The sequence below is a fragment of the Ursus maritimus genome, unplaced genomic scaffold, assembly GCF_017311325.1.
Source record: "Ursus maritimus isolate PB19 unplaced genomic scaffold, ASM1731132v1 scaffold_8, whole genome shotgun sequence".
NCBI lineage: Eukaryota > Metazoa > Chordata > Mammalia > Carnivora > Ursidae > Ursus > Ursus maritimus.
The window spans coordinates 49,205,843-49,225,845 of NW_024426996.1; the positions used below are offsets into that span (position 1 = coordinate 49,205,843).

The following is a 20,003-nucleotide window of genomic DNA, read 5'->3' on the forward strand; positions in this document are numbered from 1 at the left end:
AGCAGTAAATTCATGATTTGATCCTTGACCATCCCATGGAGAGACATAGTGCACAGTGGCTGCTAGACTCAGAAACCTGGGGCCAGGGCTGTGGTACTGGGAGTTGAGGGCCTGTGCCTGTGTCACGTGGAGAATGCAACTGAGCAGTGATGCATACACACGCACACACAGACACACACACACGCACATGCACACATGCACGTATACACACTAATCCCACAGAGAGAGACTGGCCCAGGAAATATTCCATCACCACAGAGGGAGACGATAAAGACGTTTCTTTGCTTGACCTCAGCTCTTGGTTGGGGGATATGGGTGAACCTCCCTTGAGAATGTGTAAACAAAAGCCTAATCCTCTTTATAGACAACGTACGCATGATCCAAGTCCCCTCAAGCTAAAAAAGTAACTTACAATTTGGTCTAGGGCCTCGTGGGCACCTACAAGAAGCAAATGTAAAATCCCTTTGGAAAAAATGCCTTCCATCTAAGCCTCATGGGACTCTCACAAATAAACCCTAATGAAGATCAGCTTTCAATTTAAAAGTACAAAATGCGTGCAGAAACTGTGCAACCTAAACAAAATTCAAGAGACACGGAAAAGAACCCAATTAGGTTTCCCAGAAATACATTTGATAGGGCTATCAGTAAAGGTTATAAAATAAATTTTTAAGTGATTAAAGACCTAGGAGAGTGAATCCAAACAGAAGAAAATAACAAGACACAGTAAAAAGGACACACAGATTTGAACAAGCATGAGAAGAACAACTAGAAAATTGTAGTCATAAATTTAAAACAAAAAGGATGGGTTAAAGTGTAGGTTAGACACAAGTGAAGAGAAAATTTGTGAACTGGAATATAGATCTTTGGAAATTATATGGAATAAAGCAGAGGAAAATAAGAAAAAGTACTGAAGAATGGTTAAGAAAATACAAATTTCCCACAAAACAATTACTAGGAATTATAGACGAAGAGAATGGAGAAAATGAGGAAAGGTGATATTTCAAAAGATAATGGCTAGAATTCTTTTAGAATCAATGAAATGAATGAATCATCAGATTCAGAAAGCATAATGAGTCTGGAAAAAATATTACATATATTTAAAAGAGACATTATTTAATGACAATGAAAAATACTAGGCTAGCTGTTTTTTTATACCTTCACCTTAGCACATATAATACTGTACTGTGGTTAGATGCATGGTACGAATCAGTCCTTTCCTTTGAGACTGGCACTGCCATGGCTTAGCACCAAGTAAGTGCTGGCTGGCTGGACAGATGAATGAATGAGTGAGTGAATGACAATGGCCAAATGTGACCTAGAACAAATAGGTTGAGCCAATCTATAGTGAAAGTCAAATACACTTCTAACATGTTCATTTTTAGTCTTTTAAATTTTTCAACTGCATTTGTTTCACAAAATTTTAAGAAGATTTTGTAAGAAAATGCAAGTAAAAACACTTCTGAACTACTGAGCTTCTGGGTAGTGAGAAACTCCTTAAAATCTGCAAAGTCATGTTATTGTTCAAGTCTACAAATGTTTATTTCTTTCGAAGTTTCCTCCCTTTCATTTTCTTTCTTCTGGGCCTCGATTTGTTGGAATTGTTCCTCTCCCTGGTTCCCTAGGTCTCATTTTTTCTCTCAGATTTTCCATCTCTGTCTTTCTGCTTGATGTTCTGGGCAACGTCCTCAACCTGAGTTTCTAGTCTTGCTGCTGAATTTTTAATTTTAGTAACTCTAAGTTCATCACTAAGAGTTTGCTTGTGTTCAGTATTGCCTTTTCTTAGCAAAATATTCTTGTTTTATGGATATATTAACTTCTTAAACCTGAGTATATTAGAAATTTTAATTGTTTTGAGGTGATGGAGACGTTTTGCATCTTCGTGGATCCTGGCGATACAGTTATATAAATAGGTAAAAGGTTAATAATCCGTACATTTAAGATCTGTACATTTTACTCTCTGTAAATTCTCTTCTAAAAACACTGACTTTGCTGTTATGGGGGCATGAGAACAAGGATAGATCTAGGTTTTACTGGGCCTGAAGATTCTACAAATTACAAATACAAAATTGGGTTAGAAGATGAATATTTATTTAGAACGAGAAAATATAAAACAAATTATGAATTTTAGGAGGCTATTAATACTATAACCATTACAAAATCCAGAAAAATAAAATTATTTTTGTTAACTGACTGCCTGACACTTCTCTGTAAGGCTTTTTCCTACCTTTTTTGGGTTATATCTTCTTTGATTACCTCTTCTTATGACGTTTGTATTATTATTTTCTGTAGAGAGAAGAGAGAGAGAGACTATGCCGTCTTGTATCCTGCATGGTAAATTCACGTTTGGTTTGGTTTTTCTCACAGAAATTTCCCTTTATTAGACTTTATATACTCATGATAGGAATAAATAAAATAATAAAAATCACAAAATACATTACAGAAAAGACAGAAAGGACAAAAGTAATAGATTAATATTTTTAATTACATTACTATATTCTTTAAAATGAGGGGGGAGAAAACAGATAAAAAATTGGTTCCAAAAAGTAAACTCTGAAAAGTTCAGAGGTTGATTTTCACTAAGAATAACAGCATGGAAGTAACTCAAGTTCTCTTTCTTCATATTTACAATCACCATGCCATCACTGTTTATTTGGAAGCTGCTGTTCTGCATGTCGAGTGTGTATTATCACAGGGGCTAGAGACACATCTCAGTAAAATTTGAAGCAAATTGGAATAATTCTGAACCATTATGAACTTTCACAATAGCATGTAGCTGCATCAGTGTGTGTCTGGGGTTGACTGCAGAGCTGGGAGTTTATCGAACACAGCTCCAATGTGGCATATAGTGCTTATTAAAGAACAAGTAATACAAGATGGACTAATTTAAACTAATATATTACATATATTATGTTGTAAAAAGTCAACAGTAACACCAGTAATTGTTTTGAACTTAGACCAGCAGATGATTTAGTGGGAGAAGAATATTTTGGAGCTAACAGCGTTAGGAGTTCCTGGCATGTGGCAATATTAAAATCTGGGTTTTCGTTGTGGATAGGTCAGAAAGTTTCTTTCAGCCGTACAGTTCATTGTTGACAACACGATATAAAATTTCAAGATTGTTATCAAATTTAGGAAAACCTCTATCGAATTTTTTATGAGTTATAAGATTTCAGGCCTGGCAAGTTTCTTGTAAGGCACGGTTCCTGTAGTCCTGAGCCATCTTAAGTGCACTTTGGAGCAACAGTTCTCATTAACCATCTTGTCATCAACGTTCCTGTGGTAATTACGTATTCAGTTTTACATTACCTTTGTCATCAGCGTTGCATGGTCATTCAGATGGGAACTTAATCGTAGGAATTCTGATAAATTCCGTATCCCACAACACCCATATAAATGTTCAACATGCTTATCATTGTATACCCTGCATTATCAAGACTATTTCTCATAGGCTAGAGCTTCCAATTTGTCTAGAATTCATTGAGAGCCAGATCTCCCATTTATAACTTTACCTGTCTGGTGATGGAAAGCATTCTCCACAGGCTAGATCCTGGCTCCACTCAATGTTGTTTCTCCCCGACACCCACATCCCAGGTGCCAGGCACCATGGGACATATACCCACGTCTCCATCCAGCCTCTGAGCTGGCACTTTGTCATCATGGTTCTGACACACTGTGGATTAACAGAGAGGGGAGGAGGCACATTACTAGAAGATATTCCTACTCCAGGACAACTGGCAGCAACATACCCGTACACAAGACTGTGACCCACACACACATATCCCACTAAATCCATAATTAATGCATCCCTAATTCAACTTCCCCTTACCCACAGCCCAAAAATACCTGTGGCCATTCCTCATCACTCAACATGAGGGGATTGTGATGGAGGGTGAGTCTGAGTGGAAACAGACAGCAGTCTTAACCATTGCAATTAAAATATCTTTTACAAATATGACAAAAATGTTACAAAAATATATGGCGGTGTGAACAATCTGGAGGCTCACCCGAGGGCCTTGGAAGAGGCCAACACAAGTGAGGGGACATGAAGCTTAAATTTCCTTAGCTTCCAAGTGAATCCACCTCTGGGTGAGAGACACAAAGCGAAACGAACCCTCTTCAGTCATTAATTCAGAAAAGCATTGCGCTCTCCAGAGTTTCCTACTCCTCACATGCTGAATGCCTGGCAGTTCAGACAAAATACATATTAATGATAAATGTTATTCCTAGAACATCCCACACTGACAGAAAAACTAAATTTATTTGAGTTTTGAATTCCTTATAGTAAAATTAAAGATTAAGCCATGATTTCTGCATGTCATGGGCTCATTTAGTAAAGAATACAGTTTTTGTGATGAAGACTGCTAACGCTTATTAATGATTTTCAGATTTCAGCAATTAGATGCTTACACTTTCTTTCTCGTATCTGATACTCATAGGCACTTTAACCTATTTAAGCATGTATCTGAGTATCATTTATTATCTGTTATTAGCTGAAGTTAAAGCACTCGGGGAGAGTGATAGGCCAGCGCTTTCTAAAACTATGCTGATGGGAGCCTGTTTCCTATTCAATCCAAATGCCAGGCAGTATGGCTGCTTCCTCTGTTCCCATGGAAACCTTGGCCTTGCTGAAGTTCAAGTTAATTTCTTACTGCCATCTGCCTGTGGAGCTACAGGGCTTTCTCCAGCTGATATCATGCAGGGGCCTGTTAGGAGAATGAAGTTTACTTAGAAACTCCCTGGTCTAGTTCCACAGGAGGTCAAGATTGAAAACAGATCCAGTCGAACCTCAACACAGAATTAGCTGAAGGACGAAAGGAGTTAAAAAATCCTTTGTGCGGTTTTTTTTTGTTGTTGTTGTTGTTTTAAATTAACCTATGTTTAATGCATGTTGACTAGACGGGATATTAAGACTAGTTCACCTCACACTGGACGAAGTTTGTGTAATGTTTATCAGCCCTTTAAAGTTGCCACATTTCTATGTGCTTCTTGAAAATGCTAATGATATCTCGAATCAAAGGTCACAAGCTGGTGACCCGTGAATCAGCTCTGGCCTGCAGACATGCTTTTTTGGCCTGCACAGTGTTTTAAAACAATGCTTGAATGAGTTACCAACTTCTAGAAATTCAGAAACTTCATGGGGAAGGAAAAAAACAAAACAAAACAAAAAACCTCTAGATTTCCCACTTCTCTTGAAAACTTGGAAGGTGTGGCTGGGCTCTGCGTTCCTGCATCGTCAAAGCTGGAGCTCAGTAGCAGCTGTCCCCTGGGAGGGGCGTTGCTCTCCCATTTGCCACAATCCCTGTCATTCCTGATCCTTTTACATTTGCCGGCTTCATTCATGAGTGTAGCTGCTAGGCCTCTACCGCATTTGCATTTACAATTTCTGCCTCAAATCCCGTTAAGGCTCACTTCCTAAAAAGTAATACAGAAACTCAAAAACTCAATCGTGTTCTACCTCACAGAATACAATGTTTCTAGCAGCCCAACGGAAAGTAGCAGAATAACCAGTCGTATTCACTAAGCATCAACGATACTAATCACTTTTGTTTGCTTCTCCAGCACGAATTCTCTAGCATAAATTACTTGATTTAAATCATTTGCAGTTCTGGCCATCAGGTATCAGTAAAGTAGAAGCTGCAAGCATGTCAGCCTTTCTGTTCTCCACCTAAGAATATTCGTTAATAATAATCACCTGAATGTGTTGTGCGCTTGCTAAGTGGCAGGCACTGTGCTTTAAAGCAATTCCATACCAAGTCACTATGATGCTTCCCATTTTATAGATGAGAACACTGAGGTTTAGAAGGATGAGTAACTTGCCTTCAGTCATATAGCTAGTAAATAACAAATTCCAGCTTCACTCAATCCTTTCCAATTCCAGAGGTTGCACTTTAAACCGCTCCTGTTTATTTATTTCCATTTTAGTTAAGTGTATTCCTAAAGAGTTTACACTATTTCTATATTTCCAAACTTGCTTTAGAATATGTTCAGAAAGGAAAAAAAGAAGTCTATGACACAGTCCTTTCGTTCAAGGAATACAGTATTTCAATGAGAAGGATAATTGTTTTGGTAGGTTTTACGGTCTATACTGCCCACAAATAAATATACAATTACATATAACATGATAAATGTTAATTCAGGGGGAGATAGAACTATGATTATACATAGAATTGAAGCAGGAGTTAGCCAGAAGAAAAAGCATGCACAAAGACATTTGCAAGTGCGGGCGCCTGGGTGGCTCAGTCAGTTAAGGGTCTGCCTTTGGCTCTGGTCATGATCCCAGGGTCCTGGGATTGAGCCCTGCAACCAGCTCCTTGCTCAGTGGGGAGTCTGCTTCTCCCTCTCCTGCTCCCCCTGCTTGTGCTCTCTCTGTCAAATAAGTAAATAAAATCTTTGAGGGGAAAAAAAAGACATTTGCAAGTGCAAGAGAGTATGGTACTCCGAGAAAATTGAAAATAGTTGGCATAAGAACAAGAACAGGCATCTCACAAAAGGATTACTACAATTGGCTAATAATAGTGTAAGATAATACTCGGAAATATTAGCAGATGTTTTTAACTGTGAATCTACTCTCTCCCTTTGCCCTTCCTTCCCTGCATTTCAACAGCTCAGTGTTTCATACTGACTGCCTTCGGGAAGTGGTGGTATGTCTAGGCAGATGGTGCCTCTCATGGCCTCACAGTCCCTCCCAAGTGCCGGCCTGTCACAGAGCAGCCAAGTGATGCCTGTGCCCAAAGGGAACCTCAGAAATGGCAAAGAAAGCTGTCAGAATGGAAAGCTCCTTCTGGACACCTTGACATCTTCTTGTCCCTTATCCTTCAGGGACAGAGGACCAAGAATCAAATGGATAGATGGCTATCTTATTCCAGTAAGTACTAGGCAGAAAAAGGGACATTGCCAGTCAGCTAGATCCCCCAAAATACACACCAATACTCACACCCAATGCCTTCACACTTAGTCCCCTGGAATTTGGCTGCAATCCCAGGGAAAAGTGTGTGGAATGGAGATTGTTTCCATCCTTCCAGTGGAATGAGGACTCGAAGGCTGAGGAAAGAGGCAAAATAAAAGAAATAGTGCCTTTTGCACTCTGGAATTGTACGAGTGTCATATCATCTTTTAGAAATCATTAATAATCAGAGGTACACAAATTATAACAAAATTCCATTTACTTTGCCTAGCAGATTGATAAACATGAAATAGGTTGATAATTACCAGTTTGTAAGATTATAGGGGAACAGGCCTTCACAAATACCATTGGTGGGGGAATAAGCCAATATAAACAATCTTGAGGACACTCTGGAACCATGTACCAATTCTAAGGAAATAATTGGACAAGGAACTTAATATATATATAAAGAACATTCATTTCAGTGTTACTTACAATAGTGAGTAATCACAGCTACATATCCCTCAGAAAGGGGTAAATTATAATAAATTATTAAAATGCAACAATGTATAGCCATTAAACATCACTGAGGTGGTTCTATGCTTACTAACATATTCATTGCTTGTAATAATATAGCAAAAGGGGAGAAAAGCAAGTTTCCAAATAGTGTGTATATCATCATTGAATTCTTGTAACCACATATATCATCATTGAATTGTTATAACCACATACTTGCATAGAAAAATTTTGTAAAGATATTCACCAATGTGCTAACAGTGGCAATATTTGATTGACGTGATTACAAATAATTTAAATTTTGTTTCCATCTGACTTCTCTGTGTTTTCTTTTTTTTAAAGATCTATTTATTTATTTTTAGAGTGAGTGTGCACAGACGTGCGCAAGCAGGGTGGGTGGGGGGCGGTGAGGGGAGGAAGGGGCAGAGGGAAAATGATCTTAAGCAGACTCCCTGATGAATGCGGAGCCACTCCTGGTGCTGGTGTCAGGACCCTGAGGTCATGACCCTGAGATTATGACCTGAGCCGAAATCAAGAGTTGGGCTCTTAACCCATTGAGCCACCCAGGCCCCCCACCTTCTCTGTATTTTCTAACTATTAAAGGTGGAAGGTAGTTGAGGATAGCTGAAATATGACCATATTCGAATGACAAGAGTGAGAAACGGATAGGCACTTAGGACTCAGATCGTAAGCTCAAAGATATTTGTTAGGCCTTATGCATCACAGAGGCATTTTTTTCAACATTCCAGTAAACAACAGAACTGTAAAAATGACTGAGCTGTTTCTCTCAGCAGGCACCAAGAACCTTGAGAATTAACACTAGAGCCAATATCTTAACCTTTTAAATCTCATGTAAAGGACTTAAATATAATTTATATCCCTGTGCCTATGTTGCCTAGGCAACCAGATATAGAGGGGCATGTCTTTCAGGTGATAATCATCTGTTCTCCATCTGATACACCACAATTAGTATCTATACTACTGGTTCTCCTACTTGTATTCGGATCCAGCGCAGTTGAGGGCCCCATGTACCCCCAACAAGGTAGAGATTTTTAAAGCAGAACCTGTTCTCCACCTAGTACCCCCATGCCTGGAAAAGAGGCATTGGAGACTTCACACCTCCGCCAGGTGATTCTAAGGCATTTCCTGCAAACACTCCCATTCTGACCTCTGCTATTCGGTTGCAACAAACACGTAATATCTTGTCACATCCTTTTTCTTGGTTTAACATTTGTGTTGGTTTCCTAGGGCAGCTCTAACAAATCACCACAAGTGGGGCGCCTGGGTGGCGCAGCGGTTAAGCGTCTGCCTTCGGCTCAGGGCGTGATCCCGGCGTTATGGGATCGAGCCCCACATCAGGCTCTTCTTCTATGAGCCTGCTTCTTTCTCTCCCACTCCCCCTGCTTGTGTTCCCTCTCTCACTGGCTGTCTCTCTCTTTGTCGAATAAATAAATAAAATCTTAAAAAAAAAAAAACAAAAACAAATCACCACAAGTGCGGGGCCTTAAAACAACAGAAACTTTTTCTTTTACAATTCTGAAAGCCAAAATCAAGGTATCAGGAGGGCCGAGCTCTCTCTGTTGGTTTAGGGGAGAATCCTTCCTCGTGGCTTCCTTTCCAGGGGCTCCTGGGTTCCTTGGCTTGTGGCAGCATAACCCAATCTCTGTGTCCATCTTCAAATGCCTTTCTTTCCTGTGTCTCTCTCTCCTTTCTCTTCTATGGACACCTGTCATTGGATTTGCGCCCTACCTAAATCCAGCATGCCCTCACCAAGAGACCTTCCACTTAGTTACATCTGCAAAGAATCTGTGTCCGAAGAAGGTTACATTCAAGTCCCAGGGGTTAGGATTTGCACACATCTTTTTGGAGGACACAATTCAACCCACTATCATGTTACACTTAATATATGATTTTCTTTTTAAATAAGAAGCGAATTATAACCACAGCTAACATTTATTGAGAACTTATTCAGCCAACATAGTAAGCATTTTACACGCATTATCTCAATTAAGTTACAAAATGTCTTTCCCCTGACCTACCCCTCCATGTCCCATCAACTACCGAAATATCCAGTTTCCATTACTTCGCTTTCTGGTAAGGAGAGTAGCGTTTCAAGATTCTGGCCAGTGAATAGAGCAAAAGCTTTCACCTGTGAGGAAGAATTGCTTCTCCCAGGTAATTACTAGTATGACCTGTTCGGCCATTTTTCGAAGCTGGTCGGCTAGACTTACTCTTGGTTGTAATACCTACGTGATCTGCAAACCTCAATACCTGGTACCAGGATCTTTTTAAGGAATATAATCTCTGTCTGCTTCCCAATTTATATCAAATGCCTGTGTCAAGCTAGACCATCATAATGCAGACTAGTTTTTTCCCAACATTTTATTATGAAAAACTTCAAACACAGAGAATTGAAGGAATTGTATAATTAACACCCCCTGTATCACTACCTAAATTCTATATAACATTTTGCAATTCTTGCTTTATTCTATCATTATGCATCTATCTATGCTATCTATCCGTGACTCCATCTTGTTTCTCCCCTCAAGCACTTCAGGGATGCATATCGTGAAACCAGAACAGGACACAGGCTCTTTGGTGGCAGGCAGGGCTCTAAACAAAGAAAAGAGGGAAGAGATTAGCTGAGCATGCCCAGTTCCTCCTCCCATACTACCAGTTGAATCAGGCACTCCTCTTGCCATGGGAAGGAGTAGGATTGGCAAGAAAGGTCGAGAGTATGACATGAAGGGTCTGTCTGCACGAGGAAACAGGAAGAGTGGGGAACGCATTCCTTTACAAAGAATACACTGAGTGAGTGACTTAACGAATGAGCACCGTCTACAGCATCCAAATAATAAACGCAAGTGCTTCCAGCCGTTTCTAACACTACTATCAAGAAACAACTTGGGGGGCGCCTGGGTGGCACAGTCGTTAAGCGTCTGCCTCTGGCTCAGGGCGTGATCCCGGCGTTATGGGATCAAGCCCCACATCAGGCTCCTCCGCTGGAAGCCTGCTTCTTCCTCTCCCACTCCCCCTGCTTGTGTTCCCTCTCTTGCTGGCTGTCTCTCTCTCTTTCGAATAAATAAATAAAATCTTTAAAAAAAAAAAAAAGAAAAAAGAAACAACTTGGACCTGAGTAATTCTAGTGTCTTCCATTTTTCACCATTCTCCTATGATTCTATCCATCTCTGTTTCTTTCCTTTTTTTTTTAAGCTTTTATTTATTTATTTGAGAGAGAGAGCGAGAGAGAGCACGAGTAGGGTGAGGGAAGTGGGAGAAGCAGGCTGCCCACTGAGCAGAAAGCCCGACTCCGGGGCTCGATCCCGGGACTCCAGGATCATGACCCCAGCCGAAGGCAGATGCTTAACCAACTGAGCCCCCCAGGTACCCCTGTCTTTACTTTTATTTGCCTGTGGTTTTCTTTCTCTGATAGTCCAAAAGTTCATTCCCCATGCAAAGAGGAATATGGAATATGGTGGCCTATGGCGATGGACTCACATCCCAATAGCTCCCTGATCAGGAATGAAAAATAACTATTTACTTCCAAGTCCAGGCTGAAATATTCCAAGGAAGGACAAAAACTAGTCCAACTTGGATCACATGTCTATCATGGATCATTCCCTGGAGGCCAAGAGGGGTCCAACTTGGGTCATGTGTCAACCCCTGTGTTCAAAGGGACAGTCTATTAGAGGAAGTTAGGGATTTCAGGATTTGCTAGAAACACAAAGGAATTCCAACATTCTAACTTATTTATTTATATCCCTTTACCCCAGAGCCCGCTCTGCCCAGAAGCTTTGTTAAGAGTTGAAACTCCTGTTGATGTTATAGTGAGAAAAATCTCGTCAGCAAACATTTTTTATATTGTGACATTGAGGAGGGGTGATTTTTTTTAAGGATCTGTTTAGATTAAGTGAGTGGTTAGTAAAAAGATTCACAGGTTTTCATATTAAGGAATAATAATATTTTTTACTGAGATTGATCATGAAAATTTTTGTTCTTGAAATTTTAGTTGCGTAAAATAGAAACTTTTAAGGTTGAAATGCCTAAGGAACTTGGTATGAAGGGGAGCATAAACTGTTTAACCTCTGTTTAACCTTCTCTAGAATGTTTATTTAAACGCTCTGCAATGTTGATATGATTCACCCAAGAATGTAACCCAGGTTATGTACAGTGAGATATAATTTATTTACAGATCTGCAGAACTTTGGTTGCTTCTATAACAAACTTTACGAAAATAAACTGAAAGTGTAAAGGTTTTAATCAAACAGTGTCAACATATAAAAGTAAAACCCAAATTGAGACAATTCCAGTCTTTAACAATTTTGTGTTTTCCAATTCAAATACTTGACCAGTAGCCAAATAAAGAGATATTAGAACAGATAACACCAGTCCATTATCCCTTCTGTCAAAATCTCACCCATTTCTCCAACTTTAATATCAATAATCAATTCATTCTATCAAAATCACAATAAAACCAACCAAAAACCCATTTTATTTTGCAAAACCTACCGTGGCCTTTTGTGACAGCATTAACAGAACTAAAATTCTAGGACTCCTTATCTTTCCCAGCACATGGGTTTTCAAATCTCAAATACTCGACTTTTTCAAAGTTTCAGGGCTAAATCCTATAAGCAGTTGGAACTTGGGCTAAAAGTATTTTAAAATGTAATCAAAGAAGGAAATGAACAACCAACCCCCTTCCATACCCACCGGCACTCCCTCCCCAGCCAACCTTAAGAACTCTTCACCTATTCAGTATTCAGTTTAGGGTATTTCAAAGATGCTGAGAAAATCCTGGCTTGATCCTAAACCGAATACCCTTCGGGCTGCCTAACTGAATGCTGGGGTCCTCCACAGCACTGCTTTGACCTTCTGTCGGACCCTTCCAATGCATGATCGGCCCCTGCTTTGCAGACAGCCTCGCTGACATGGGAAATTCTGCCTATCAGTCCTAAAACCCTGGGTGGGGTTTCCCTACAATTGAGCTAGCTTGCTTCTATGGATACTCTGGAAGAGAAGATAGTCGAATTGGACAGTTGAAACATAACAGGAAAGCAGTTCCTCTAGGTTCCTGTACCAGGAAATAGTTCCTAGTGCCAAGACTATAACTCCAATGCCAAGACCGCAATCGTATGGAGCTTGACATTCTGTGTTTAATTCCACTGCTACTAATGGGATAATGCTTTGCAAAAAACCACGATGTCTAAAGTGCATCCTGTTCGGCAGAGAGCCTTGAGCAAACACAGAAACCTCTGTCCGTGTTTGTATCATATGGTGGACAAAGACTTACAGTCACAATTCTCCTCTCATTCTGGACAAATCAATCCTCAAGAAAAAAAAAAAAAAAGAAAAGGGAAACTAAATGTAAGACATTAGGACACTGGAACCACTGAGCCAGAGCAGAGAGGAATCCATTCCACCCAATATTTTGTTTTTAAGAGTGGAGACCAATGAATGTTCTAAGGAATAGTATAATTGTGCTTCATGATGAAAAACCCCAAAAGTATTGATGGACCCCAAATATCTCTAGTTGCTCTTAATTACAACTTGCAAGTCCTCAGAAGCCTAACTCAGTCATCTAACCCTTCCACCTTGAACCCAGCCAAATAGACTGGCTCATGTTATAAGGTCTCATCACTCAGCATTCAAGGAGTTAACTCCTGAACTTCCCACTTCTCTTACTTCCTCCCCTTCAATCCCCCTTTGGACATCTTTCAACACTTTTTTTTTTTTTAACCTCTCCAATTTAATGAATTGATGACCACCTCTAGATTCTAACCCAAGGTTCCATTTCTTGGCTTGGAAACTTCTCCTACGTCCCTCTGACAGTTTTTGATCACGAACAGGATGTTGGGAGTCACCTTCTATATTTACACAGCCACCTCACCCAGACCAATCACGCGAGCTTCCAGACACACTCTTTGGGAGGTAATGCATCCCCGGGGGTAACTGCTCCTTCCCTTTATAAAGTGACACTTTCCCTTATTCACAACAAACTCCTTAGTTCAAGCATCTAAGCCAGGGGTCTCCAACCTGCACATGGAATCAAGCGAGACATTTCAAAGACCAACCTCTGCCTGCATCTCACCCCCAGAATCCAGCTTAATAAACATAGGGTGCAACCTCTTTAAAGGTTCAAAAGTTGAGGGTTCCTAGATTTTGAGCATACATTTCAGTTCAAGCCAATTTAGCCCTTCACACGTGTCTTTACGGGCTGCAAAGTTGAACTCTTTTTAGTATGACTTCTTACAGCATCCTTCCATCCTCTTGATTATTTTAACTGCTACTCTCAACTCACTAGAGTTTGTGATGTTCATTTGGGCAGGTGAAAAGAATAATTGATACCAACTGCAGACCACAGCAGCTAAAGTTGAGCGGATGGAAACAATCATACTGTAAGCTTCTCAAAGGAAGGGACATGCCTTATCCATCTTTGTATTTCCGCAGTATCCACCATGGTACTTTGATCAAAGTAGGCGCCTAATACATATTTAGGAGGGAAAGTAGGAGAACCTGTATATAGGATCTGCTTCCAATTTTTAAAATACCTGTAATATATAGGATGTGCATATAGTTGAAAAGTCCTTGGTGGGGAGTAACCAGTATTTTTTCAATTGGCTCACTTTTTTTTTTTTAGCAGCTTTATTGGGTTATAAATCACATACCATACAATCCACCCTTTTAAAGTGTACAATTCAATGGTTTTCATATATTCACAGAGTTGTGCAACCAATACCACTATCAATTTTAGAACATTCATCACCCTAAAAAGAAACCTCATACCCACTAGCCGTCACTTCCCATTTCTCCCCAAGCCCTTCCCCCCAAGACCTAGGTCACCACTAATTTACTTTATGTCTCTATTGATTTGCCTATTCTGGTTGTTCTTATAAATAGAATCACACAATCTATGGTTTTATGTGTCTAGTTTCTTTCACTTCATATAACACTTTTAAGATTTATCCATGTTGTAACAGGCACCAGCAAGCCATTCATTTTTATTACCAAATAATATTCCATTGTACAGATATGAGTATGTTATTTATCCATTCATTGGTTGATGGACATTTGGGTTATTTTCACTTTGGGCGAGTATGAATAGTGCTGCTATGAACGTCTGATGTGTTCACACATATCTTCAGTTCTCGCAGGCAAACGTACAGGAGAATTGCTGGCTCGTGTGGTAACTCACTGTTTAACCTCTGAAAAACTGCCAAACTGTTTTCCAAGTTGGCTGCAACATTTCACATTGCCAGAATCTCCCCTTCCTTCCTAGGACCCTCCATTTAAGCAGCTAGGCCTTTCTTCTCCCTTTGCCGCCAGGAAAAGATGTCACCGCCTGAAAGAAGGAACAAAGAAGTGTTCCTGACTTTCATTTCCAAAAGCCTCCACCCTCAGGGGAACAGGGAAGACGGGCAGAATAGACAAACAGGAATAGAGAAAGGACTTCCCCTCAGTGCCCTCCGCTGCTCCTCCCCATCCTCAATACAAGAAAAGTTTCCTTCAGGGCTGGGAAGAAAACAGGAGTCGGGAGAGAAAAGACAAGAACACAGTTACTGGGTCCCAGAAGGTGGTTTGTTGGGTGGGCAGCATGCTTTCCTTAGTGAGTAGAGTCTACGAGGCTCAGGGAGGAAGTTGCTGGAAAATATAGGCCCTGAGTCTTTAGAGAATCTTGTAGACATTTCCTCACCCAGCATGGCGGGAAGAGCAGATGGTTCCATTGCACTCAAAACCGACGAAGAAGGGCGAGCTTACCAGGGATGAGGGACATCTCAGTGACAATGTAGAGAGGAAGGATCCAGGACCGATCCCCTCACAAGTTGTAGCTGCATAAACCTCCAGGGACTTAAATTTAATCTCAGGGGGAAGAAGCAGTAAGAGAACCCCAAACTGATTAAGACTAATTTTCCACCAGTCTGGCAACTTAATTGAAATTAAGTTGTGTTTTGGCTAAGTGAAGAAAATTGTATTTCTGAGTTATGCACTGAGATTGACACCTACCAGACAAGAATAGAAAAAGGGTGAAGAAGTCAAATGTCCAATAAATATATGAATAAGAAACCCAGCACTGACAGGACTATGTGGAGCAAGGATATGGAACAAAAGAAATCTTCTGAACTACTGAGAGACGAATCAATGAAAACAGCAACTTTGAAGAGCAAGTGAGCAACATCGAGCAGGCTGGAGAGAAAAGGCACCGCTCACGCGCTGTTGGTAGGAATGCAAATTCGTGCAGCCACGATGGCATACAATATGGAGTTTCCTCAAAAAGTTACAAATAGAACTATCATACAATCCAGCAATTCCACTTCTGGGTTTTATCCAAAACAAAACAAAACACCCACACACAGAAACACCAATTCGAAAAGATACATGCACCCCTATGTTTATTGCTGCTTTATTTGCAACAGCCAAGATAGGGAAGCAACCTAGGTGTTCACTGGGAGATGAATGGATAAAGAAGATGTAATATAGGGGCGCCTGGGTGGCACAGCGGTTAAGCGTCTGCCTTTGGCTCAGGGCGTGATCCCAGCGTTATGGGATCGAGCCCCATGTCAGGCTCCTCCGCTATGAGCCTGCTTCTTCCTCTCCCACTCCCCCTGCTTGTGTTACCTCTCTCGCTGGCTGTCTCTCTCTGTCAAATACATAAATTAAAAAAAAAAAAATCTTTAAAAAAAAAAAAAAGAAGATGTAATATATATGTGTGATGGGATATTACTCAGCCATTAAAAAAGAATGAAATCTTGTCATTTGCAACAACACGGATAAAACTAGAGGGTATTATGCTAAATGAAATAAGGCAGTCAGAGAAAGGCAAATACCATCTGATTCCACTTATATGTAGAATGTAAAAAAACAAACAAACAAACAAAAAACCCAAAAAATCCCAGAAACAGACAGATAAATACAAGGAACAAACTGGTGGTTCCCAGAAGGGAAGGTGGTGGAGGGATGGGTGAAATAGGTGAAGGGGATTGAGAGGTACAAACTTCCACTTATAAAATAAATAAGGCACTGAAACGAAAAATACAACAAAGAGAATACAGTCAATAACATTGTAATAACTTTGCATGGTGACAGACGGTAACAACAGCCGTCATGGGGGAACATTTTGTAATATATATAAATGTCGAGTCACGATGTTGTACACCTGAAACTAATATCATATTGTATGTCATTTATGCCTACGTACGTACCCACACACATACATACATACATAAAATTGAACGTTTGTAGACCCTACAACCCAGCAGTTGCCTTCCTACATATATAACCCAGGGAACTCTTGCACAGCTATGTCAAGAGATACGCAAAGGGTGCTTACCGTAAGACTGTTTGTAATGGCAAGTAAATAAATAAATAAATAAATACAAACAAGCAAAAAGTGCATCAACAAAGGGACTAGACAAGTTAATTGTGCCGTGTGTACTCCAAGGATACCACAGCTTTGTTTCCCAAAGTGAGATTCCCGACCAGCCTCGCTGACTCCACTCGAGAGCTATAGATGTACTCAACCAGCATCTGTATTTTCACAAGATCCTGGTAATCCATTCAATTAAAGTTTGTGCTGTCCTACGCAGTTCAATGAATGAACTGGGGCTACTTTTGTCAACCTGAATAACTCTCAGAAACATAATATTCGGAGAAAAAAAGTACAAGTTGCCAAAGATTAGTATAGTACAGTCATTTCAATAAAATTTGAAAACATGCACAATAATGCTATATATTTTTATAACTCTGTTTGTATGTACTAGACAGTAGATGCCTAGGGAATTATGTAAATGCCAAATTCTGGATACTAGCGATCTCTGGAGAGAGAGGGAGAGGATTAGGAAGCTATAGAGGGGCTTCAACTACAATTATAATGATTATTTCTTCTGAAGAAGCATGACAAGTACACTTGGGTTCCTTTCATTAATTTTTACATGCTAATGATTCTGGTACCCAATTCTGATGTATGTGTAGAGGGAGGGGGTGTTTAAAAAAACACAAAATTCAACTGAGTACATTTGAAGATCTAATTGGCTTTATCTAATGATTCATGAATTGGGCAGCATCCTACCTCAGCAGATAGAAAGGAGCTCAAAGGATCTGTACAAATGGAGGACTTTCATAAGCAGGAGGAGGTGGGGCCAGGAAGTTATTCTTGCAAAGTGTTGATTGTTTCAGGCAAGGTTACCTTCCTCTGGGGGAAGGCAGGGGTCTATCAGGCAGATTACCTGGCTGACCAGGTGATGCCAGATTGACTCGGTGAAGATCATATTCCTGAGAGAGGGTGAAACTACACTTAGCTATTAAGTCTTGGTTTGCTGACATGGGGCTTAGCACAAGTGACTCCATTTCAGGCCCATTTCTTAACATGGACCAGGGAGCAGGGGTAGTGGGAGCTAGTAGTGGATGTTCTCACCACCAAGCAATTCGCTGACGCCAGCTAGGAGCCCTATGATTCAATTCAATTCTGACACTATCTACCCTGAGATAGCATCAGATCCCACAGATTAAAGGCTCGGTCCCACAAGACTGCCCTCCACTTCAGATGCCAATTCCAAGTCTAAGCTGTCACCTGGGCTTCTGACCGACCAGCTATAGATCAGAGGTTCCCACAACCCCCTCCTCTGATTCAATTAATTGGCTAGAGTGGCTCAAAGAACTCAGAAAAACATTTTACTTCCCAGTTTATAACTCAGAGATAGCCAGATGGAAGAGATACATAAGGCAAGATATGGGGAAAGGGGGCAGGACTCCCATGCTCTCACCCAGCACGTCAATTTCCCAGAGGTTCCATGTGTTTGCCAATCCAGAAGCTCTCCAAACCCCATCCTTTAGGGGTTTATGGAGGTGTCATTACATTGTCACGATTGATTAAATCATTGGCCGTCGGCAACTCCAGCTCTTTCCACCTCCCCTGAGTTCAGGGGGATGGGACTGAGACTTCTAATCCCCCAATCACATGGCAACCAGCCCCCATCTTTAGGTGCTTTCCAAAAGTAACCTCATCACTGTACACTCAGGGGTGGTTGAAAGGGGTTTGTTATGACTATTAAGACACCTTTATTACTTTCATCACTTAGGAAATTCCAAATGTTTAGGAGCTCTGTGCCAGAAAGAGGGATGAAAACCAAATACATATTTCTTATTATAAATCACATTATCCCACATGCTAAAATTTTCGTTTGAACGAGAAATTTTTTAAAAACAGTACTATGTCCAGGTGGGTGACTTTTACTTTCTTCTGAATATTTTTGTATTTTACAAAAATTTTATAATGACCACATATTGTTTATACGATCTAAAAATCTATTCTAAAAGTAATATCGAATTTGAGTTTTGATGAACTAAGCACGTTTTCACATAAAGCATCAAACTAATTGCCAGAATTATTGCTTTCTAACTGCTCACTCCAAACTCTCACCTCGCTCCTTACCTTGGCATACAGTTTAAGGGCCAGGAGTAATGCCTAAGAAAGTCCCAGGGTGGTGGCTGGCACCTAGAGATGGGAGACGGTTCTGAATCAGAGCTCTGGTGGTCATACTGACTTTGTCACTTGGGGTGGTGAGGAACCTAGGAAATCATGTCATTGCTCCAGGCCTCTCTTTTCTTTAAGATGGGGTAACTCGTGCATGGTTTCTCTCACAACATTCTTTAATTTTTATTTTATTTTATTTATTTATTTGAGAGAGAGCACGAGCAAGGAGGAGAGGCAGAGGGAGAAGCAAACTCCCCACTGAGCAGGGAACCTGACGTGGGGCTCTATCCCAGGACCCCGGGAATCATGACCTGAGCCGAAGTCAGCCACTTAACTGACTGAGCCACCCAGGCATCCCTCACAGAATTCTTGCAAAGCCAAAAAAAAAAAAAAGAGTATGAAGATGGTTTCAAACCTTAAAATGCTTTGGAAAAGTCAACTTCTTCCTCAACTCAACTCCATGTATCAACCACCAACCCAGGCCTGCCTAAAGATTAATGTCATGATTCGATCCAAGAGTGTGTCTACCCTGTATTCTTGTCTGAATGAGAGGGTAGTTTTGGGGGTTGCTCCCCAATTTTTCCTGTTTTTCCCCTTTTCTGGGCACATGGTAGGAATGCGTTTTCCTGTTTCTTAAAATTAGATATGGTTATATGATTTGCTCTGTATGATGAATTTTGAGCACAAGTGGTATATGTCATTTCCAAGAAGAAACTTGAAGAGCATTTTGAGAATCTCCATATCTTTTCACAATGACAGGGTGATTGTGGAAATGTGTAGTGATGGAGCCTCAGAGACCCTGGGTCTGTGAGTGATAAGGTGAGCAGAATCTACCTACAGTGGACCTGTAAGATGAATGAGAAGTGAATTTTTGTTATAGTAAGTACCTGAAATTTGGGGATTATTTGTAACCACAGCAAAACTAAGTTTAGCCTGACAGATACAATTGTCTAAAATCAGTGTAGTAAAGTATTAAAGTAAAGGTTGGATGAGAACAACACAAGTCTTCATCAAGAACAAAAGTAATAGAGGCACCGGGGTGACTCAGTTGGTTAAGCGTCTGACTCTTGGTTTTGGCTCAGGTCATGATCTCAGCATCCTGAGATCGAGCCCTGTATTGGGCTCCACACATACCAT

The 20,003-nt window shown here is 40.5% G+C and overlaps 1 protein-coding gene across 1 annotated transcript in view; it reads right to left on the reverse strand.

The window, feature by feature from the left end:
- Positions 1 to 9,351: 9,351 nt before the first annotated feature.
- The window catches only part of UCHL1 (ubiquitin C-terminal hydrolase L1), a 60,117-nt gene continuing 49,465 nt past the window's right edge, over positions 9,352 to 20,003 (reverse strand). The window contains exon 9 of the mRNA XM_040625420.1: positions 9,352 to 10,012. Within this exon, the coding sequence (XP_040481354.1) occupies positions 9,953 to 10,012 (60 nt within the window). The 3' untranslated portion in view covers positions 9,352 to 9,952. The remainder of the gene's footprint in view (positions 10,013 to 20,003) is intronic.